At 44.1% G+C, this 24,645-nt stretch overlaps 1 protein-coding gene across 1 annotated transcript in view; it reads right to left on the minus strand.

Moving 5' to 3' along the window:
* Nucleotides 1-8,053: 8,053 nt before the first annotated feature.
* Nucleotides 8,054-24,645, minus strand: part of PTN (pleiotrophin) — a 94,672-nt gene continuing 78,080 nt past the window's right edge. Inside the window, exon 5 of the mRNA XM_040415632.1 lies at nt 8,054-9,555. Coding sequence (XP_040271566.1) covers nt 9,503-9,555 — 53 coding nt within the window. The 3' untranslated portion in view covers nt 8,054-9,502. The remainder of the gene's footprint in view (nt 9,556-24,645) is intronic.

Here is a 24,645-nt window from a genome sequence, read left to right on the forward strand (position 1 = left end):
TCTGCCTGCTCAAGTTGACTCTATCTAGGCTCTAGTGTTGTCCAGCTGTGGATGTAGATGTGGCCTGTAGCCCATGACCTAATTTTATATTTCTGTGGGCTTGGGGTCCAGGTGTGTGTAGTGCAAAGGAAGACTGTGAGGCTACTATATGGCAAGATGTCCGGCTTCATGAGTTCTTCCACCCCTGCACCTGTGATCACTTCCATTTCTGCTTTAGAATCTCGTTGAGAAGGCTGCCAGTTGTCACTTAACTGGTAGCTCACAGGAGGTCTGGAGGAAATATGCTGCAGGTATGCAGCGAGCCTCCATGGGAGCCGGTGTAGAGGATGGGAGTGGTAGTGACCCTGGTGTAGTGTTGTAGTCTCACAGTATACCACCTCAGGCCGTCACTGCCTGGAGTCCGTTGCAGTGAACATTGTAGCACTGAAGAGTGAGGCCAGAGTTAAACATAACAAAGTCCATTTTACTAAGTGCAATGTAGAACTTGAAAATACATACAGTAGTGGCAGGCTTTAGTGCAATTCTTCTCTGGCACCAGCAAGGATATTGAGGCAGGTTGGTTGGTGGCAAGTAGGCACTTAGCTGATAATGGCCTAGTGGATGTTTGATGATGAGGGTTTCTTTACCTGTATTCCCTCACTTCACAGCTGTTTTTTGTAGATGCAGTTGAGTTCTAGCTGTGCTACATGTGTAAGCTCCTCAGAGTTGTCCCAATTTCAGAGAATCCCCATCTCTGAGACTTCTACAGCCAAGAAAGCACCTTTACCATCAAAGTGCTCCATAGAGAAGGAAATTAAAACATCTAGGACCCTCAAAGCAGTGCATTGGAGTTAGGCCTCATGCACACGACCGTATTTTTTTTGCGGTCTGCAAAAAATGGATCCGCAAAAAATATGGAGGACATCTGTGTCCATTCCGTATTTTGCGGAACGGAACAGCTGGCCCCTAATAGAACAGTCCTATTCTTGTCCATAATTCGGACAATAATAGGACATGTTCTATTTTTTTGCGGAATGGAAATACGGACATACGGAAACGGAATAAACAAGGAGTACCTTCCTTTTTTTTGCAGACCCTTTGAAATGAATGGTTCCGTATACGGTCCGCAAAAAAAACGGACACGGAATGAAAATACCTACGTGTGCATGAGGCCTAAGGCAGCTAAGTATCATGCATGTGTTTGACAAAGAGACTTGTGTGTGAGAGGGAATATTGCTAACACATCCTTCCACTTTAAGTCAGTTTGGCCATCCGTATCTTATATATGCACCCATCAGCCTGGGAACTGCAGAAATATTCAAGAAGGACCTCATTGCCTGCCTATGATTCTGCAGATAGATTATAGAGAGAAACAGAGAGAAGGAGTACTACAACCTCCATTATTGTTGCTGCCCGTACACTGCCATTTGGGATGTATTGCACTGTTAGATGCTTTGGAACTGTGCCTTGTTACTGCCTGATGTACTACTACTCCCATTCTGCACTTTAGTAAAGAGAGACTTAATTATTGATATCATATGGTCTGGGTGTTGATTCTACCATCCGCTGGCCATTATACCTGTTGTCCTGACTTGCACCCAGATAAACACTTGACATCAAGGGCACCCTATCTAACACCAAGCAGAAGCCCCAACACCAGGGTGTTCCCTGAGGGAAGAAAGGATATGCCCATCCCATCCTCTGCTCTCTTCTCCTGGGGTGGGAAGAGCCCAGTGGGACTGTTTTGGCCACTTACACAATGGAGGGGGCAGTCTGAGGGTATCCCTTTTCCATATTTTGCTTAAAAGATTTGTTTATATTGTTTATACTGTTTGCATGTTTTGCATGATCTATAAACTACAATGTACCCTCTGCTCCTCTCTAAATTCATTCTTAGTTTTCTCCTTAGACATTTCACATGTCTTTGAGAACAGGACAAATGCAGTGTCCCACTCGTGATGGTGGGCACCGCAAACTAGTTTGATTGTGTTTTATTGTCATATATTATGCCTGTATGCTGTATTTCATCTCATGTCATATTCTCCCATGTCACTATGTGATTTTGTGTGTAAGATCCTTTATACAGGCCTAGTTAGGGTGCACTACACTAGTTTCTCCACTAGATGGGGCAGTGTTACAGTGTGTATATATAGCTTAGCTCAGGCCCAGTTAGGCAGTTTAGACTAGTGTAGTCAGTGAGCAGCCAAGATGTAGCTGCCTGCTGGAGGGAGGCCTCCTGCATCTCTGCTCTCTCCCTGTTGGCTGCACAGTCCAGGGTTAAAGCCTCAAGATTCAATCTAGAGGTGAGAAATCCACTTCTACAGCTCGCTACTCCGGGGTGACCAGTGATAAGCTGCAAACAACAAGTATTCAAGGGGACTAGTATATTTTATTTAAGTCAAAGGATAGCAAACGGCCATACTCAAAGGCTTCCCAGGCACCTTTGCAATTAGGTGTAGGACACAGCTTCCGACATCCACACCTCCAGTTTAAATCCTGAGATAAGTTAGGCCAACTGTCAAAAAGCACTGGAAATAGAGGTTCAAGGATTCTGAAAACCACCTTTAATCTAGGTTAGAATAAGGCGAGAGTTAATACCAGCCTAAGACTTTTATACTTCAAAAGCCTAGTCTGAAGCAGTAGCTTTCATATATATATATAAGACAAAGAGCCTGTTTTACCTGAGGACTTACAATATCCAACCCCGTATGCATGAGAGACTGTATTTCATATCTGGATGTACTAGAGACTGTATTTCATACCTGGATGTACTAGAGACTGTTTTGTACTTGGATGTAACCGTTATCAGGAGCAACGTTCAGTAAAAGTTATCAGTTGAATTACACCATCCTTGTCTCAGTCTCTAATTCCTCTATTAACACTACAGTAAATGGTTGTACCACCACAAAAGGTACTGGCGTCACGACTACAAGGGACCTTGCCATAGGCACATTAATACAGACCATCAAGGGCACCTCGAACCACCATCTGGCCAGTGTCCCTTACACCAGAGTGTGCCCTAGAGAATCCTTGTGCCGTTCTCCTCATCACTTATGCAGGCCTGCCCAAGGACGACATAACCGTGAGTATCCAGAACTGTATTTCCCTCGGCCCACCAATTGCTCACACCGTGACCTCACACATAATTCTCCTGTCGGTCTGGCTCACTGCACAAACACTTAATGCAGTATGCGGTAAAAAAAATTGTAGGAAGTGGCACTCCAACAAATCCATCAAACAAGATGCATCTCTACTGAACCAAATAAGGCCATTCTTTTTCACTAAATGTGTTGGTAGAATTTAGGTTCGGATTGGCAAGCTGAGCACTCTCTTTTGGGAGCAGTTACTTCCTATACAGTGCTGCCTATTCTGACAGTTATTTTTTATTTGTGCTCTATGGGGTTATAGACTTAAGTTATTGGACTCTTCAGGGCCAACTCTACAGGTTTAGACTATGCTATCCACTGTCCTAAGGAAAGAAGTCACTCCCTACCCATGAGCACTCTTCAAACATGGCGTAAAAATGCATATGTTCATGAATGCCCATATACAGCGTGCCATCCACTGTCCTGTGGAAATAAGTCACTTCATTCCCTAACCTTGGGGGCACCCTTTTAAATACCTCAAACATGGTGTAAACATGCATATGAGTCTCAATTGCCATCTAGAGAATGTAATGCATGGTTCTACCAGCATGACCAGATTAAGGGTTCCAGGAGTACAGAATAGTCCATTCATTGGGGCCTTCAACCAACATGAGGTCCTCCTTTACTACATACAGGGGAACAATTAGTAAGACTTGGAGAATGCCAGGTGGGATTTTCGGTGCAGTGTGCACCATACTATAACACACTTTCTAGCATTTAGTGGTAGGCTTCTGCGGGGGATTGCGGCATGCGAAGTGTGCATGTGATTTTTTTTTCCGGTGTGGACACAGCCCTTTTCCTGAGACAGCACCTCTTCCACTTAGGCCCACACCTTTCATGAATCATCACAACCATTTTTGGGACTGCTTTCTAAGCATACTTTTTATAAATGTATTTCCTTTTCCAAGCGACTGGACTCCCCTTTTTTTAATATGATTATTTGTATAAAAATGTGTTCACGATGTTTCCTTGAATAAAAATATACCCCACACTGTGCCCCTGAATAAAAATAAAAATATGCCCCATACTGTACCCCTTGAATAAAAAAAAACTGCTCCACTTTGTGCTTCTAGAACAAAAAATGACCCATACTGTACCCCATAAATAAAAAATTCTCCACACTGATCCCCTTGAAAATATGCCACTGAATGAAAAATGATCACTGTTGTGCCCCTTGAATAAAAGAACATTCCTTCACTGTACATACTGATTAGGATATGACCCCCCACTCTGTGCCCCCTGAGTAAAAAATGCCCCATGCTGTGTCCTGTGAGTAAAAAAAAATGGCCCAAACTGTAATGCCTAACTAAAAAGTGCCCCAACTTTGTGCCTACCAGTTAAGTTATGGCTTCCACGCTGTGCCCCTTTCCCCATGCATAAAAAAATGTCTATACAGGTCCTTTCTACTTACCTCCCAACAGTCCCATGCCACCTCCCACCGTTGCCACACAGGAGATTTGGCTTCTTTAGGCCAGGCTTCAGAGGGATGACACAGGTGGTGGGATGCTGTCATTGCACCACTGGTGTCACTTAGAAGGTGCCATACAGTGGAGTAGTGACCCAAGCAGGCACCACCCTGCGGTGCCGCTGGTATCTTCAGTTGTAGACGTGTCTTAAGAACATGGATACAGTTGAATCCAGCTGTCCACTCAATCCATCTAAAATGAGGACCCCCTTCTTAGAAAGGTCCATAGTGTCGCCTGAAGAAAGTGCTCCTATTGCACCAATGATAAACTGGCCCTGACCAACGGGACCACTAGAATGGGATCCCTCAGCCGTATACAAACATCATATGTACAGGATTTATGGACAGGGGTTGTCATGGTTAGACAACCCCTTTAACTATCTGGGTACTCTGTTTCTATGTTATGCCACCATTCCTTGCATATTAACCCTTTTCAATCCCATGTGTGTCCTCCCACCTCTTGCTGTGAATCCGCTAGGTTTTGAGAGTAAACCCGTGTGTGTGACCGATACAATCACCACTGAAGAGGACACTACTGCCTCAGATGGCCTTCACACCCAGAGTTTGCACCTTTAATCCCTTGTGCCAATACCTCTGGAAATCAGCTACATGTATGCAGCATCTTTGCCTAATTTACTATTTAGACAGTGTTAATTGGGCACTGTATGACTGTATTGTTTGGGCACTATATGGTACAAGGAACATTAATAGAAGATACTGCACAGGGCATCATTCAAGTTAAGTTTTTTTAAAATATTTTATTAGCTTCCCTGCACTTTGCCCCCAAAAACTTTCAGCCTATAGAACCCCTTTAAGGCTTGCTCCAATGTCAACCACAAAACTGTACTTTATGCTAAGCTGCCACGTGTCTTTAGTTCCCTTCCCAGAAGAATGTTAAACTTGAGTGAATTTTCCTGATTCATCGATAATAAAAACTTTGCAAGTTGCTACTGTACTCTGCTATACATGGAAACCTTGTCTAAACTCAAAGGTTGCTTAGTATGGATACCAGTGCCCTACAGTGCACCATGGGAGCTGTAGTTGAACAAGCAGCTGGCAGGCCACAGGTAGCACACTACCCGTAATTTAAATGTAAAGGCAGATAATAATTGAATGGTGTATTGTGAGCTCCCCCTAGTGGAAAAGAGTGTGAACCTCCTGAATAAGGAATATCACCTGATGCTACACGAGTCCACGACATCAAATTTCAGATATACCCTGCAAACTTGTCAACTTTCTCAAAATGTCTAATCCCAGATGTCAAGATCCCAGAAGAACAATCCTGGAAATCTCCCACATCCTGACTAAATATTCCCCTGGGCTCTGTATCAATCTGGATCTGTTTAGTGGTTCTGGTCTATGGTTTGTTTGTATTTATCAAGGCGGTCCATTCTAGGGTCTGTATCTACTGAGAGGATCTTTTCTTTGGTCTGTATCTACTAACAGGATCTGATTTGGGATCTGCATTTATTTATGGGGTTTGGTCTGGGGACTGGGTCTGTATCTACTAAGGCCTCATGCACACGACCTTTTTTTTTTAAGGTACACAAAAACGGGGTACGTAGGTCCGTGATCCATGTCCGTTTTTTCTTCCGTGGGTCTTCCTTGATTTTTGGAGGATCCACGGACATAAAGAAAAAGTTGTTTTGGTGTCCGCCTGGCCGTGCGGAGCCAAACGGATCCATCCTGACTTACAATGCAAGTCAATGGGGACGGATCCGTTTGACGTTGACACAATATGGTGCAATTGCAAATGGATCCGTCCCCCATTGACTTTCAATGTAAAGTCAGGAGTTAATATACCATAGGATCGGAGTGTTCTCCAATCCGATGGTATATTTTAACTTGAAGCGTCCCCATCACCATGGGAACGCCTCTATGTAAGAATATACCATCGGATTTGAGTTAGATCGTCAAAACTCAAATCCGACAGTATATTCTAACACAGAGGCGTTCCCATGGTGATGGGGACGCTTCAAGTTAGAATATACTAAGAACTTTGTACATGACTGCCCCCTGCTGCCTGGCAGCACCCGATCTCTTACAGGGGGCTGTGATCCGCACAATTAACCCCTCAGGTGCCGCACCTGAGGGGTTAATTGTGCGTATCATAGCCCCCTGTAAGAGATCAGGTGCTGCCAGGCAGGAGGGGGCAGACCCCCCTCCCCTGTATTTAACTCATTGGTGGCCAGTGCGGCCCCCCTCCCTCCCTCCCCAGTATTTAACTCATTGGTGGCCAGTGCGGCCCCCCTCCCTCCCTCCCCAGTATTATATTCATTGGTGTCCAGTGCGGCCTACCCTCTCCCCCCCCACCTAATTAAAATCACCTTCCCCCATCATTGGTGGCCAGTGCGGCCTCCCCTCTCCCCCCCCCTCCCTAATTAAAATCACCCCCCCATCATTGGTGGCCAGTGCGGCCTCCCCTCTCCCCCCCGCTAATTAAAATCACCTTCCCCCATCATTGGTGGCAGCGGAGAGTTCCGATCAGAGTCCCAGTTTAATCGCTAGGGCTCCGATCGGTAACCATGGCAACCAGGACACTACTGCAATTTTAGAAGCATTATACTTACCTTCGCTGCAAGTAACTTTGGAGAAGAAAGGTCCCGGAGGCAATAGAGATCCTCTAAAAGCTCTTCTTTATTGTTCACATATGAAAAACGGACATAGCCACATCGTACACAGCATAAACGTTACCTACCTTCGCTGTCTGTGACCGGCCGGGCGCTCCTCCTACTGGTAAGTGAAAGGTGTGTGCGGCACATTGCCTATAGCACAGACCTGTCACTTACCTGTCACTTATACTGGCTCTGAAAAAGATTTTATGCTTTTATCTACGATCCGTCTGTGTGAAAATAGCCTACGGCCACGAATCACGGACGCGGATGCCAATCTTGTGTGCATCCGTGTTTTTTCACGGACCCATTGACTTGAATGGGTCCGTGAACCGTTGTCCGTCAAAAAAATAGGACAGGTCCTATTTTTTTGACGGACAGGAAACACGGATCATGGCCGCGGATGAACAACGGTGCATTTTCCGAGTTTTCCATTGAAAGTCAATGGGTCCGCAGAAAATCACGGAAAACGGAACAACGGCCACGGATGCACACAACGGTCGTGTGCATGAGGCCTAAGAGGATCCAGTCTGGGGTTTGTATCTACTAAGAGGATCTGATCTGAGATCTGGATTTATTTAGGGGGTTTGACTGTAGTCTAAGGTCTGTATCTACTAAGAGGGTCTAGTCTGGGATCTGTAATTTGGGGGTGTGATGAAAGGCGCTATATGCAATACTTTGGAGGATGTCCTATGTAAATGCATGGGGCATAAGGAAAACATTTTGGGGCAGCACAGCGGGCATGCCACCTACTAGTTTCTCAAAAGTCGGTGGATACGTGCATAGGTGTGGATCCAATAGTGGTCGATTTTTGACAGCGTGAACAATAGTACATTTCTGATATGTGGTTTTAAACAGTTTATTTCCTTGCAAATATCCCATTTGTAATAAAACACACATACATATTGATTAGTTGATTAAATGCGCTCATTGCTCTAAAATCATTGGATTATACATTGACCATCAGGACTCGTTGTCATCAATACAATCTCACAGTTCATCGGTGTCACATGTTGTTCTGCTTCTTGTAGTCATCAAGCTAAGGTTATGGCCACATGGTTGGCCGCATCCAGCCTAGCCACACCCACCCCAGCAGCCAATGGCAGCAAGATTTTACCGCAAAAACATGCAGTCATTGACCACCACTGATGAAAGTGAGTTTGCCATGTGTGACTGTACCCTATGAGGTCCAGCCTTGCAAGTCGTCACTTGTGTCTGATTTTCACCATCTATATATCATGATGCAAAATTGCAGTTTAGGAAATTTGACCACTGGGTAAGTATATCTAAATTGCTGTGCATGGATTAGGCATATACAAGAATCATAGGGCCATCTCAGTATGGGCGTACCCCCAAAAGGAATATAAGGGTTTAGGTATGTTTATAGACATGCTCACCTAATACTATAATTCTCTAGGGGACAGAGCTTTGTTTTTCTGACACATTGTTCCAAGTTCAATGGTTCTGCCTGCTTACACCTACCCACAGGGAAGTTCTCTGGGTATGGATTTACATACAGTATAAGCTCCCCCTAGTGGCAGTCACAGGTAAATAGAATTTTAACATCTAACCCTAACCTTTAGAAGTGAAGCAGCTGGCCTCACTGTCAGCATATTCCCAAATCAGTGACCTGGTCTGCCTCCATGTACACTATATGGACTAAATGGTCAAATAAAAAATAAAAAGTATAATTTCAACTTTTTTAATGTTTAAATTTGGAACAAAATCGGTAATGAATTGCAGGAATTATATTCCCACTGACCAGCATTCTAGACCCAACAAAAGTGGCCTCATGTTTTACCCAATATGACTACCAACATTGGTGTTGCAGTTGACTTTTGTAAACTCAATTAGTTCTTCCATGGTGGTCAGAAGACATTTACCTGGCCTTCTATTGGAATGTGACTTACGAGAGAAGACTGCTGGAGAATGACCGGTGGTCTGCCTGGTCTACAGTACATATGATGATAATAATATTGACAAGATATAAACACCCCAAGTCTCAATTATATCCTCCCTAAATCCAATAGATATTACTACAAAATGCTACTGCCCCTTTCTCCTGCTATGTACATGTCTAATCAAAGGTAAATACTTTGTTCTTCACAGTCATCTAGCACAGTGTTACGGTTTTAAAGAAATTGTGCCCCCCTCCACCAAAAACAACACTACAAAGTACAGAGTACATTCCCCCCTTCCCTTCCGCTACTACAAGTAGAAAGGTAGATAATTTGTTATGCCATCTTGCTTCCGGCACCAGTGCCCCCAGATGTCTTCTTGATGGGCTTCCATATTTGCTATCAGTCCACCATCTTGTCCTGCTTCTTCCCTTCCTTTTTCTTCTTTTTAGACTCTGTGAGACACAAAAAAAGCTGCAAGTTATTATGAACTGGTCAGATCCTGCAAAGGCAATAGGCTAGATGTATGAAAACTAGTAAAAAGAAAGTGCCTCATTGAGGAACACAAATGGCTGAACATGGAAGGCTTACAGTTCCATAGCATGGATGGACAGAAGATGGTTATAATCTTTACTACCAAAAATACCAGCCGAATACAGCTATAGAAGGGGTTAATATCAGAATCCCTGGTGATCTGGGCCAGGGAAGGAGTTAATATCAGGATGTTTGTTGGTCTAATGTAGTAAAGGGGTTAATGTCAACATCCCTGATGGTGTAGAGCATTATTAGAGGCAGTAAGGGGAAGGAGAACTGTAATAAGGCACACACAATTATGTAGAATTGCTCTTCTCTTTTGTACTATTTTTGAGTGTCAGTCTTTACTGTGATTCTCATGTTGTATTCATAAACCAGGAAACGAAAAATGAGCAGGGTGCCACACTGCATGGTGATGTGGGAGATCTTTATGCTGGGTATGCAGAGAATTGTTTCTATTATAAAGACCGAGAATTGCATAACAGAAATTTCCAGCTGGGAGCCTCTGCCGCAGGTAAATGCATGCATTATACAGTCCACTGTGATCATTAATGCAGACGGAGGGAGCTGGTCATATTCCGTATCAGTCTGAAGAATATAATAAATATGTATTTCTTGACTTGCTGTGTGGCCCCCATAGTGTTAGATGACAGGTGGGCAACGAAGGGGACGCCATTAATTCTGCCTGTTTTCCGCAATCCGTCGACTGTGACCGCGTGAAACGTATGAGGGCTCAGAGAGAGCGGAGAAGTCAGATCACAAAGAGGCCTTTAAGGGGATGGATCCGCTTTGAATTCTGGATGTTGTGTCACTCATCATTGCCATGCTACACGAGGAAGAAAGCAGCAGGCAGCCACTGGAGGAAGCAGGTCATGACTGGCTGCGCTCTCTTCTGCACTTCCTTCCTTCACTGGTTTTATTTACCCTGGTTTTGATGGTTTTTGTGTTTTTTTTATATTATTTTATATATATGCAATATGAGCTCTTTTTTATACCTAAAGCTTTATGGACCTGTAAGGGTTAAGGAGAATATGTCACCAGGTTTATGCTGCCCTATCTCAGGGAAGTATAAACTAGTGACAGAAAACCTGATTCACACGGCCACTGCAGGTCTCATTGATGATTAAGTCACCGCTTCATTTTGCCCGGAAACAATTATTTCAGCCATTACAACCGGCCGAGGCTACACATAGACCTATTGGCTGCAGTGGTGGATTAAGTGGACCAAAGGCCCTAGGAAATTTGCAAAAACTTCGGCCTAATACTCTATTCCCCACTTCCATTTCTATAGCCACTTTGTGTGCCACAAATTCAAGTCTATGCTAGTCTTACGCCAGAACTTCTAATGGATAGGCTCCCGTCAACTTTGATTGGAATAGTGATCTAATGACCACTGTGGATCTGGGGTCACGGATGGGCTGATGCATTCCTGTGAAAGTCTACATGGTACGTTGGTGCTGCTCTCAACTAGTGTTTATTTCTATCCTCTGGATAGGTCATTAGTATCTAATCGGTGGGGACCCCCACCATTCAGCTGTGAGAGAGGGCAGCGGCACTCACAGTAGAGCTGCAGCCTTCTCGCAGCTCACCAAGCACAGGGCCGTACATTGTATAGAGGCTGTGCTTGGTATCGCAGCTCATCCCTATTCACTTCTCTGGTGTTGAACGGTCAGAGGATAGGTCATCAGTAAAAATCTCTCGGAAAACACCTTTAAAGGGGTTCTGCCCGAATTTTGATATTGATGGTCTATCTACAGGACAGGTTATCAATTTCAAATCGGTGGGGGTTTGATTCCTGGCACCCATCCTGATCAGCTGCACGAAGAGGCCACAGGGCTCCGCGAGCACTTAGTCCTCTTCCTAGGCCAGTGACGTTATGTTCATCAGTCACGTGGCCTAGGCGCAGCTCAATCCCATTCAAGTGAATGTGGCGGAGTTGCAATACCAAGCACTACTGCTATTAAATGGACGGTGTTGTGCTTTTTAAACTGGAAGGGGGCCGCTGCACTCACCAAAGCTCCAGTGAGCTCCAGCTTATCAGCGGGATTTCAGGAGTCAGACCTTCACTGATTTGATATGGATGACGTATCCTGAGGATGCGCCATCAATATATATATATCACGGAGTACACCTTTAAACAGTAATTGCTCAATGTAAAGTTTTTATTCACATCACCTGGTAACTGGCGGAACAATCTGAAAATACTTTCAGCCGTACAACGGTATTGCCGATGGTTTCCCTAACAATCTATGGCTTGCAAATTGAGTTAGGTAGGAAGTAGACAATCTGAAAACTGCTGACAGTGAACATGCAATAAATCTGAGCCCTATACCTCCCCTTTAACCACCCCGCTACGCACAGCACCCATGTTATATTTTCCCACAGTGTACAAGATAATGGGATACTTTCTGCAATAGTTTTTTTTTATTATACTAGGGAATTGACTTTTAAGCTTCATTTTGTGCTCTCAGTGGAAGCGGCAAATCTATTGCTTTTTGTTGTTTGCTCCTATCACTCCCCCCTCACGCAACGTTATTTGATTGCCAGGCTTTCAATTACAAAAACCACTTAAATTTCATGGAATGTTGCACTACCCATGTAGCAGCATTTCCTCCAGATCTGTGCCCAAAATAATCTCCTGTCGTTATCAGGTGCATAGCTGAGCAGCGGAGATTTTTCACATTACAGCCGAGCGGCTGCCAACCTCGATTCAGCGACTTCTCCATCTTCTTCTCTCAACAATAAGCCATTGTCTTATTCCTGGGCATCCATACAAAACTTATTTAGCCTCGGCCCCCCCTTGTCGTACCAGGGTAGGAATAATGCATCTCATTCCCTGCACACATCAAAGGTGACCCCATGGGGCTACATAAATTCATTACAGTCTCTAGCTTTATGTGGAAACAAGAAACCATAATGGTTCTAGGTCAATGGCGCTGTATAACAGGTGGGCCCCGGGATAAGAGACGGGGGAGGGGAGGTGATTGTGCTCCACTGTAAAAACGACATCTCTATATGACAAAGGGACCTTTTTCTCCAGGACTGAGTGGAAGCCAAGGTTAGAATTTAATTATAGAACCAGGCTGGACGTGAAGTGAACATATCTGTGCGTACAGAAGTAATTGTGCTATATACGCACAGTGCGGCATTGTTACATAGACTAGACCTTTAAGCTATTGAACACGTGAATGGGTATTTGTTCCAGCCACAAATATGGGACTGCAACATAGTAATGTGGCTCGTAAAGGCGGAAAAATGTCTTATTATTCTACAAAGTTGACCCAGAGGAATTAAAAAAAAAACTCATGAGGTAGAAGCCAATTTTCTTCATTTTGGGGAAAAAATCCCTTCATGACTCCAAATCTTCCTGGATCATGGAACCTTCTCCAGAAATCTAGTAACTATATCCTGTAATATTATTACGCTCCAGAAATACATACAGGAACCTCTTGACCTCTTTTAGTGAGTTTACCATCACTACCTCCTCAGGCAGAGAGTTCAATAGCCTCACTGCTCTTACCGTAAAGAATCCTCTTCTATGTTGATGGAGAAACCACCTCCTTCCCTCTAGACCATGGATGTCAAACTCATGGTCCTCCAGCTGTTGCAGAATTACAACTCCCAGCATGCTCTGATAGCTGTAGGATGTCCAGGCATGATGGGAGTTGTAGTTTTGCAACAGCTGGAGGGCCGCGAGTTTAATATCACTGCTCTAGATGTAGAGGATGTCCCCTTGTTACTATTAGGGTCCATTCACACATCCGTAGGTCTTGGTCAGCATCCGTTCCACTATTTTGCGGAACGGGTGCGGACCCTTGGGTATAAATTAATCATGCGAGAGATCCGTAGTAGACCACTTTAATAACTTACAGCATGGAACTCGCTATAGGGGGAGCAGAAGTAGTAGTTGCATCCAGGTCCTGGTGCCTTGAGGGTGCCCAAAGGCTCCTCTACCACATAAGAAGCCATCAATATTATAAACGGTACATTAGGGGTTATTACAGATTTTCTAAATGTGCCCTGAAGGTCTATGTGACACTGAATATGATTCTCCCACTACTAGTGCTATTTTCTTGAGATCATACCTACTCATGCTGGAAAAGGCAAGCCTCAAGCTTTTTGCATATGTATGCAGTGAGCTCCCCCTAGTGGAAGCAAAAGACAGCCAACATTGTATCATTCAATTCTAATGTTGTGTGAAGGGAAATGCTAAACTGGTCACTTTTTCTGAAACTGTTTTTGGGGCACTCTGTTAACACTGTTTATGTGGCAAACGTTCCGGAAGTTTTTATGAGGAGGATTCTGTTGTCACTATTGCTTATGTGATGTACTTTATGGACCCTATTGTTTATGTGAAGCAATCTGCTGGCACTGTTTATAAGAGGGATTCTGCTGACACTAAATATGTGGGTCACTTGGCTGGTGCTGTGTTTATGAAGACTGTCTGTTGGCACTTTTTATAAGGAGGCACTCTGCTAGTAGTGTTTATGTGGAAACCTTGTTGGTGCTATGTTTATGGAGGCATTTTGCTGGCACTGTTTATCAGGAGGCACTTTGCTAGAATCGTTTTGGGCACCTTATTGGTTCTGTGTTCATGAAGGCAGTCTGCTGGCACTGGTTACAATGGGGCATTCTGCTGGTGCTTTATTTGGAACATTATTTGGGACACTTGCTGCAAGCCTTGGAGGAGCGGAAGATGGGAGTGGTAGTGACTCTTGCTGCAATAATTATAAAAAGCAGCAATCCTCACACCAATGCTCCTTAGGGCCAGGGCAGTAATAGGACGGTCTACCCTTTCTTCCCTCAGGGCACACCTTGATGTTGAGGCCCTTGCCTGATGGTAGTTGGGGTGACCTTGGTGTTATAAGTGTTGTACAGGTGAAAGGCAGGAGGTATACGTGCTATGGCTGGTGAATGGTCAGTAACCAAGCCAGTTGTAGAAAATGAACAAGACTCTCTTTATTGTAGTACATCCAACAATATCAAAACGCAGTTCCAAGAAATTGACAGTTCATATCTTTCCAGTTAGGAATGTATGTGTATAGGCCAGGATGGGGATTGTAGTGCTCTGTCCTCCATCTCTCCAAAGACTCTCTGTGCAGAATCTAAGGCTGGCAATATTACTCTTGCAATGGTGGCTGTAATTCCGAGCTGGGGGATACAGGATTAAGATACAGTGGGCCAGACCTTGTCCAAGTGTGAAGGGTGTCCCTCTCACTGCAGTAAAGTCCCTATCACCCTGAGAGCTCATGCACACGAATGTGTGCCAGCCAGGCCCATGCTGCGGACTGCAAATTGTAGTCTGCAATGCACAGGCACCGATCATAGGGCCGCTGTATGTGGATGCAGGACCCATTCACTTGAATGGGGTCCGCTATCGCCATCCGACGGTCCGCAGTGAAAAAAAGCAGTGCATGCACAACTTTTTTGCAGTGGAGAGGCACGGACAGAAAACCCATGGAAGAACTCCATAATGCCTCTGTAGGCTTGCGATCCGTGCCTCTGTTCCGCACCGCACCATAACTCCCGGATTGCAGACCCATTCAAGTGAATGCCGCAATACGGGTCCGGCCAGGCAATGGGCGTGTGCATTCCTCTTTTTCTGGAATACTGTGTAGTACATATGGTTTTCTCAGAGATAGTGATTCTCTGGGATGAAGGTCTAGTTCTAGGAGGAGTGAGCACATGTAGCTCCCTCTCACTGCCCCCACTAGCACACTACACTCTGAGCTAAGGGTGTCCATTACCTAACTTCCTACAGGGGCAGAGTCAGGATTATTAACTCCAACTGATTCATACAGAGATATGCTGGTACATTACAAGTCATTAACATATTGCATAACAGCTTGCAAGTACCCTATTTTGGGGAACTGTATACTTTGCTGGTGCTGTGTTTATTATGGCAGTCTGCTGGCACTGTTTGTAAGGGGACACTCTGCTGGCAGTGTTTATGTGTGACAGTTTGCTGGTGCAGCATCCCAGTGAAGGGCGTATCTGCAAATGGTTTGTTATTTAGTGTTATTTAATATAATGTTATGCCATGTCTTGTCATGCTATGTATTGCACCCAGTATAGCCATGTATGGATTGTACAGCCAGGGTTAACAATCCTGGCTCAGCCCTTGTAGGAAGCTAGGTGTTGTCTGGCTCTACTCATGGCCTGAGGTTGTTCTAGGAAGAGTTTAGAGAGAGAAGAAGCTGTTGCCTCATGCTCCCTCTCCTTAGACCCAGAAAGCTTCAGAGACTGAAGCAAGATCTACAGGAAGAGAAAGCGAGTAAGATAAAGAAAAACATGTAATCTGCATGGCCAAGCATAGGAGTCAGGAAGGTAACCTGCTACTACAGCCATTTAGACTTTGCTGCAGTGAGGGACACCGTTAAGACAACCTTCGCACCTGGACATGTCCTGACCAGACATACCTTCAAAACCCTGTATCCTGCAGGGGACACTACACCCATTATTGAGTACTATTGTCCATCACAGATTCTGTTGGAATAGACTTGAGACAGATAGAGAGTGAAGAGGGCCTTAACTCCCATTCTTGCCCAAATCCATACATCCCTATCCGGGGAGAGAATTGTACTGTGTACAGTTGGAACTATGTCTGCTATAATTGGATATACTACAACCCCCATTTTGAACTTGTATAAAGAGAGACATTTGTTCTTCTACCTGTGGGCTCCTAAACCATACACTGGCCATTGCACTCCACACTCCCTACGTTGTACCTATACAGGCACTTAACATCATGTGAACCCCAACTACCATCAGGCAAGAGCCCCAGAACCAGTGCGTGCCCTGTTTTCACTGCACGGCCCTAGGGAGCAATGGTGTGAGGAAAGCCACTGTGATTGACTGTTACAGCCAGAGCCACCACCACTCCCATCCTCTTCTCTGGCTCCTCTTGGGTCGCTGCCTTGGTGCTGTGTTTATAATGACATTCTGCTGGCACCATTAGTAAGGAGGCATTCAGCTGGCGGTGTTTATGTGTGACGCTTTGTTGGTGCTGTGTTTATCATGGCGGTCTGCTGGCACTGTATGTAAGGGGGCACTCTGCTGGTGGTGTTTATGTGTGACGCTTTGTTGGTGCTGTGTTTATCATGGCAGTCTGCTGGCAATGTATGTAAGGGGGCACTCTGCTGGCAGTGTTTATATGTGACGCTTAGTTGGTGCTGTGTTTATCATGGCAGTCTGCTGGCACTGTATGTAAGGGGGCACTCTGCTGGCAGTGTTTATATGTGACGCTTAGTTGGTGCTGTGTTTATCATGGCAGTCTGTTGGCACTGTATGTAAGGGGGCACTCTGCTGGCAGTGTTTATATATGACGCTTAGTTGGTGCTGTGTTTATCATGGCAGTCTGCTGGCACTGTATGTAAGGGGGCACTCTGCTGGCCGTTTTTTATATGACGCTTAGTTGGTGCTGTGTTTATCATGGCAGTCTGCTGGCACTGTATGTAAGGGGGCACTCTGCTGGCAGTGTTTATATATGACGCTTAGTTGGTGCTGTGTTTATCATGGCAGTCTGCTGGCACTGTATGTAAGGGGGCACTCTGCTGGCAGTTTATATATGACGCTTAGTTGGTGCTGTGTTTATCATGGCGGTCTGCTGGCACTGTATGTAAGGGGGGCACTCTGCTGGCAGTGTTAATATGTGACGCTTAGTTGGTGCTGTGTTTATCATGGCAGTCTACTGGCACTGTATGTAAGGGGGCACTCTGCTGGCAGTGTTAATATGTGACGCTTAGTTGGTGCTGTGTTTATCATGGCAGTCTACTGGCACTGTATGTAAGGGGGCACTCTGCTGGCAGTGTTAATATGTGACGCTTAGTTGGTGCTGTGTTTATCATGGTGGTCTGCTGCCAGTATTAACAGATTCACTCTGGTGTAAATAAAGGCAATTTGGCACTTGTGGGGCATGGCCTGTGTACAAGGGTGAGGTTTTATCAGCAATCAATTGCTGATTCTTTTTGTGACGGGAGGGGGGATTTTGTGTATTTCGATTGTGTCTTTGTAAGCTCCACATGACAAGCCCTCTAAAAATAACTGAACATACAATAAAGCCACATACAAGGTTTCATCGCCCCTATTCTTCTCCTGCCCTCCCCTCATGTAGAAGCCTTCTGGCCTGACCAAGGAAATAATAGCAACCATTGTAGAAAGCCTATGAAATGAACATTATGAAAATGCTGTCTGCTGCGCTCCCCTGGGACTCTGTTCTAGCAGTCGCTCTGCTGATCCTATCTTGTACGTTAGGGCTCGGAGACAGGACAGTCTCCATAAAGAGTCTTATCTCCTCGACCATTCACAATTTGCTTCCTACAGAAATGGTTGAAAACACTATGCAATCAGAGATATAGACACTTCTTCTTTTCAAGAATTAAGAGGTGGGGGCTTTACTTTTGTTTGCATCTACGGTCTGTCACTGTGAAGCAAATATAATCTCTAGCGTCTCTGTAATGTCACTCGCATATTTTACTTCCCTTTTACTCGTGTAGTGAGGAAATATTCTCTTTTGCTACATGGAAACTGTCAACAAGTTGATGTTGACGGATCTGCAACTCTTCTGATTAGTATTAGGGCAATGACCAATGAGAGCCACAGTGGATTCATTCCTCTACACCCTGTGCAATGAAACTGAAAGGAAGCAGATAAAGCAAGTCACAAAATCAGTCAACAGCAGCATGTGGATGATTTCTGTTCAGGAACAGAAGATGGTTTTGCTAGGTTGAAAATACATAGGGGGTAATTTATGATTAGGCATATGCCTCTTTTTGGCTTATATCTGTCGCAGATTCGGTCGCAAAGGTGATTTGTACCTCTTCCACGTCACGTACGGCAGTTTAAAAAATGGGGCGTGGCATGGGCGGGGAAGATTTAACGCTATTAGGCCCGATGTTGGATGCGCCAAAATTATGTAGAGGCCGGCAACAAGCACCAGCGCAGGGCTACTAAGACCGACATCTAAGACGCTGGTCTTAAGAAATGACCCCAATAATATTTTTTAGCTATAGAAGTAAACTCAAATTCCAGTGCTGTTAACCTTTTAATGACCTAGGATTTTTTTTCTGTTTGCCTCACTGCATTTTGGGATACATATAACTTTTCCTGTTATTGGAGAGGTTACGAATTTGAAAATACCAGCTATGTATCAATAAAGATAGAAGGAGGCAGCACTATGAGAACACAGCATCAGGCGCCAGGAGAATCAGCCTTGATCCCGGGTCACATACAGCCAACACCCCAGAGTCCAATAAATACATGAAACAATTACATCATCAAGTGCAACTAACAAAAAAAACTGCCTGAAAGAGAAGCTGCATTCAATATCCATAGCAACCAATGACAGCACAGCTTTCATTTTACCAGAGCAGTTTAAGAAATGAAAGCTGCGCTCAGATTGGTTGCTATGGACACACAAGACACCTATCAATGTGTCACATATATACAATGTGATATAAAATTTATGAAGATCAACCAATCCCTGCAAAGCATTTATTTTACCAGAACTAGAGATGAGCGTATCTATTTTTTTAGACACTGGATCGAACCCTAATCTTTTCTGGTTCAATTCAGACAAATCTTGTAAAACGGAGCCCAGCGCATAAGCAATCAATAGTGTTCTGTCACCACCAGGCGGGAGGTAATTGCGGTCAGTTGTGGCCAAGCAATAACCGCAGTAAATAAAAGCAGATACAGGTACACCTGACGCTGTATCAGAGCGAGGGGACGGGCGAGGGAAAATGAAAAAATTAACGAATCGAGATAGGAACTTTTCATAAAAATCTGTGTTTTAGACTTTAGAGGACTAGAAGGGGCTGTATACCAATTTCCAGGGCAATAGGAACAACATTAGTTCAGAACGAATAGATTCGGACGCGAATCCGACTTTTTGTAAGATTCAACAAATCCGAAATCTTGGAAGATTCACTCATCTCTAACCAGAGTAAGAATTGAAAGCTGGGCTATGATTGTGCTCATTCACATTACAATGTCCGACCAATGCAGCCATCTTAGGTAACAGGAATGCATAAGATGTGACAATATTGAATGTTGAATTTTCTAGCAGAATTCATAAGCCGTTTCTGTAATGCTGCATATAAAAGATCTCCAAGGGCTAGCTCACATGGCGGATTTTGTAAATGCAGAATCCGCTGTGTCCTGCATGGCAGGAACCTCTGTGGTCTCTGCCACAGTTTTTCGATTTGAATGCCGTGGATCCATGTGCTCACATTGAATGGAGCTTAACCATAAGCAGACACCTGCCACGGTTTCCAGGGACATTTGTCCAGACACTGCACTAGGAAAGGACGTGGCCTTTCTTGTTGTGGTCTTAAGGCCCCCTGCACACAAACGTGTGCCCCCCGTGGTCCTGCTGCGGCCCGCAAAATGCGGGCCGCAATGCACGAACACAGTCCATGGGGCAGCCGCAGCGGTTTGCGGACCTATTTACTTGAATGGGTCCGCAATCCGGCCGTTCCGCAAAGAGATAGGACATGTTCTATCTTTTTGCGGAACAGAAGTACGGGACGAAACCCTACGGAAGCACTCCGCAGTGCTTCCGTAGGGTCCCGTTCCACGCTTCTGTTCCGCACCATTCCGCATCTCCGGATTTGCGGACCCATTCAAGTGAATGGGTCCGCATCCGTGATGCGGAATGCCCACGGAATGGCACCCGTGTATTGCGGATCCGCAAATGCGGTCCGCAATACTGCAACGGGAAGCACACGTTCGTGTGCAGGGGGCCTAACTATGAATCACAGCCACAATTAAAGGGTTTGTCCAGATTTTATTAAGTAATGGCCATTACTAGCTGATTGATGAGGTGCGTGTCTGACACCCCTCACCCACGCTGATCAGCTGTTTGGCAATAGCTCCGGAACTGGAAGCTGACAACTCTGTCTACTTTGTAATAGACTGGGCTCGTCATTGCAACGCTGCTCCCACGGACTCTCTGACATAACAGAGCACTGCGGCAATGTGAACAGACCCTTAAATGCACAGGCATTGAGCAGGCATGGGGCGTCTCTAGTTTATATACATTATTATTATTATTATTATTATTAAGATTTAATGCACCCTGCTTCTGGTTAATGAGCTCAGACACTGCACCAGCACCCACAGTCTCTCCACTGCTGTGGATTTCTCCTTTGACACCATGAAAAGTAAATGGCAACGAGTCAAAACGGAACGATTATCCGGAGCTTCCGCACTAAACATTGAGATTCGCTAATGCAGCTCTTAGGCCCAGATAATCTCTTCTCTCTCTTTAGCTCTTTGTCCAATTTCTTAAAGGCACAGGCTGCACAGTTCCCATCACCTGATACTTTTAAAATGTACACAGTCTCCATTTTAACACTTACATGGGGATTTTCCATTTTTGCGTTTTCATTTTGAACTCCCTGCCTTTCTGGAGCCATAACTTTTTTATTTTTCTATTCAGATTCAAAAATCTCCATCTGTAGAGCTGAGGGTTCATTTTTTGTGGGGTGATCTCTAGTTTTCAATGATACCATTTTGGAGTGTGTATGATTTTTTTGTTCACTTTTTATTCAATTTCTTTGGGTGGTGAAGCGAGAAAAAACAGCAAATCAGCCATTTTTATTTTTTTCCCCATTATGATGTTCACCGTATGGGATAAATAGGTTTAGATTTTGATAAGTAAGTCAAAATGTATCCCAGTTAGTTTACATATACTGCAAGAAGGATATAATATTGGCAATTAGCAGCAAGATATATTATCAGTTTAATGATTCTTTCCTCATCTGGAAGTTAAAGGGCTTTGCACACACAAAAATGTGACATACAGTGCTTTAAGTGACATTGCGCAAAAAGGGTTAAAAGGAAAATAACAGTTCATCCTACTGCAATAAGGTTATGGGGATATGCAGTCACACAGTGCACATCATTCCAGATGAGGGTACCACTGATGGTCTGGCACCAGTGGCAGACTGGCCTACCAGAGGATTTCCAATACCATAGTGGTCCAGGAAAAAAAATTGGTGCTGCCTTTGGAACCAATAACATGCCACTAAAATATGTTTCTATGATTCAAAACCTATTAGACTTTTTTGATGATATTGGGGTTGGTGAGTCCCAAGAATAATATCTTCTGGTGGGACCAAGTAAACCCAGTCCGACACTGTCTGGCAGCCAATATGAGTCTTAATATTAAAGGTAGAGTAGTATTATTTAGTCATTAAACAGCGCTGTTATTAGATTTCTTGATGTATGAAGCAGGTTATTTGGTCACTCTTGATATTATCTGAGTATTGTATGATGGTATTTACTTAGACATTGTGTGGCACTGCTACGTAAGCACTGTATAGTATAGTATATTTGTTCTTGTATAGCATGGTTATTTCGGTGAATGTTCCTAATCATTACTAAGAATTTTTGAGTTTGAAAAGCGTAAATCAGTCATGGCTTATGTGCTCATATGTATTTTTAACGACCTTTATTACATTTGGTTTTTTATTAGTACTGGATTTTTTCCTCTTGAATCGTATATGGCCTGCTCCGGGCTCCGTGCACAGGTCTCTCCGAATCAAGTGGTCGAGCTGATTCAGCTTTCCTTTTCACCCTCATATGGTTGACCATGATCCTACTGTCCACTACAATGTGTGTAATGGATTGTTCAAATGATTCTCACATCTACTGGAATGTTATCATCTGCCAAAGAAACTGCCATGATGGTGAGGGAATTGATAAAGAGCCATGTAGGAGGTGCTCTGTAATGGACAGCGCTCTCTCTTTCCCTGCAAAACACCTTTTGGAGATCTAGGGGCGCAAACATGCTTCTCTTTATGCCCCTTCCTCAGTGTATCTGTACTGCTTGAACAAGTCCTTGGCATTTGGCATGAAGTCAGGGCACAGGGCTTTCCCATGGCTGTGTGCCAAGGCGAATTCTATTCATACTGCTAAGTGTGATAAACAAACAGGAAGAAAAAAACATTCCGGACAATCTATGGCCTCATGCACACGACCGTTGTTCGGGTCCACATCCGAGCTGCAGTTTTGGCGGCTCGGGTGCGGACCCATTCACTTCAATGGGGCCGCAAAAGATGCGGACAGCACTCCATGTGCTGTCCGAATCCGTTGCTCCGTTCCGTGGCCCCGCAAAAAATATAACATGTCCTATTCTTGTCCGTTTTGCGGACAAGAATAGGCATTCCTACAATGGGCTGCCCGTTCCGTTCAGCAAATTGCGGAAGGCATACGGGCGGCTTCCGTTTTTTGCGGATTCGCGGTTTGCAGTCGTGTGCATGAGGCCTTTGTCTAACATATTTAACAGCTGTAGATAAAGGAGTCCATTGAATGTGTGTAAGTGGTATAGAAAGAAGCATTCCTAGTTAAAGTTGTATTAATCAACATGGACTATGAGACATACATGCTCAGGAGGCTGCCTATTGCTTAACCCCTTAGTGACCAGCCTGTTTTGTGCCTTACTGACCATGCGGTTTTCTTCCTTATTTCATTGTTGCCTTCCCAGAGCTATAACTTTTTTATTTTTCTGTCCATATAGCTGTATGAGGGCATGTTGTAGTCTTAATGCCACTATTTTGGGTACAAATAACTTTCTGATTAACTTTTATTAACTCTTTCTGAGAGGAAGATGGTAAAAACAGCAATACTGCCACTGAGTTTATACGTTATAACTTTTACGGCGTTCATTTTTCGGTATAAATAACATCATAGCTTTATTCTCTAGGTCAGTATGATTACAGTGATACAAAATACATATAGTTTTTTTCTGTTTTACTTCTTTTGTTCAATAAAACCCCTTTTTTCTAAAAGGAAGAAAATATTTTTGTTTCGCTGCTTCCCAAGAAATATAACTTTTTTCTTTTTCTTTCTATAGAGTTGAGTGAGAGCTTGATTTTTGCGGGACGACTTGTAGTTTTCATTGGTATTATTTTGGAGTTAATGACGCTTTTTGATCACTTATTAAGTTTTTTCAGTGGCAACTAGGTTTGAGTGAGCAATTCTGTCTTTTTATTTATGTATTTATTTAAGGCATTCACCATAGGGCAGTGATAGCTAACCTTGACACTCCAGCTGTGGTAAAACTACGACTCCCAAGATGCCCCTCTTGCTTGGCTGCTCTCAGAACTCTGTAGAAATAAATGGAGCATGCTGGGAGTCGTAGTTTCACCACAGCTGGAGTGCCAAGGTTAGCCATCACTGCCATAGGGTATGATTTACATGATATTTATGTAGTGAGGGTCGTTATGGACACAGCAATACCAAACATGGGGGGGGATTTATTTTTGCAATTTATTTAATTGCAAAAGCGTTTTGTTTTTTTTCTGGATTTTTTTATTTATTTAATGTGTTTAGTTTTTTTTTGCTTTTTTTAACCACTTAATAGTCCTACAAAAGGGCTATAACAGACAACATTTTGATTGCTTTTAAAATACAGTGCACTATCCCTATAGTGCATTGCATTTTAATGTCAGTGCTTTACTGACATTGATCAGCAGCCTGCGCTAGAGAGGCACAGCCTGCTGGAAAATACTCATGTCTGTTTGGGGCCTATATTAGACCCCAGCCAGCCTTTACACACATCAGCAGCCCGTGGTCGCATTTGCGTGGTGCCGATGGGAGACAGAGGGAGTCCGCTCCCTCTGTCAGCGCTTTACATGCGGCGGGCACCATTGCCTGTGGCATGTAAAGCATTAAATTGCCCGGAACAGCACTCCTGCCGGTCCGGGCTGTTAGAGCAGGAGCGCAGGTCTCACGAGAGCTGGGCCACCGCTCCCCACCATAAAAAAGTGGCGGCCCAGCCTAAGGCCCCTTAGGGACAGCTGTAAAAAGGTGTATAGGTGATCAGTAAAGGGTAAAATATTTCTTTCTGTAGACATCTTGTAAAACATTTAAAGGAGATCACCATGTAATATATGCATAGACATAAATGATAAAATTCTGGCTAACTGACTTCACAACTACAGAGAGTTTAGGAGCTTAAAGACATATTCCTATCCAAGACAACTCTGGGACCCATACGTGTCTCT

This window comes from Bufo bufo, chromosome 1 (assembly GCF_905171765.1).
Source record: "Bufo bufo chromosome 1, aBufBuf1.1, whole genome shotgun sequence".
NCBI classification, from domain to species: domain Eukaryota; kingdom Metazoa; phylum Chordata; class Amphibia; order Anura; family Bufonidae; genus Bufo; species Bufo bufo.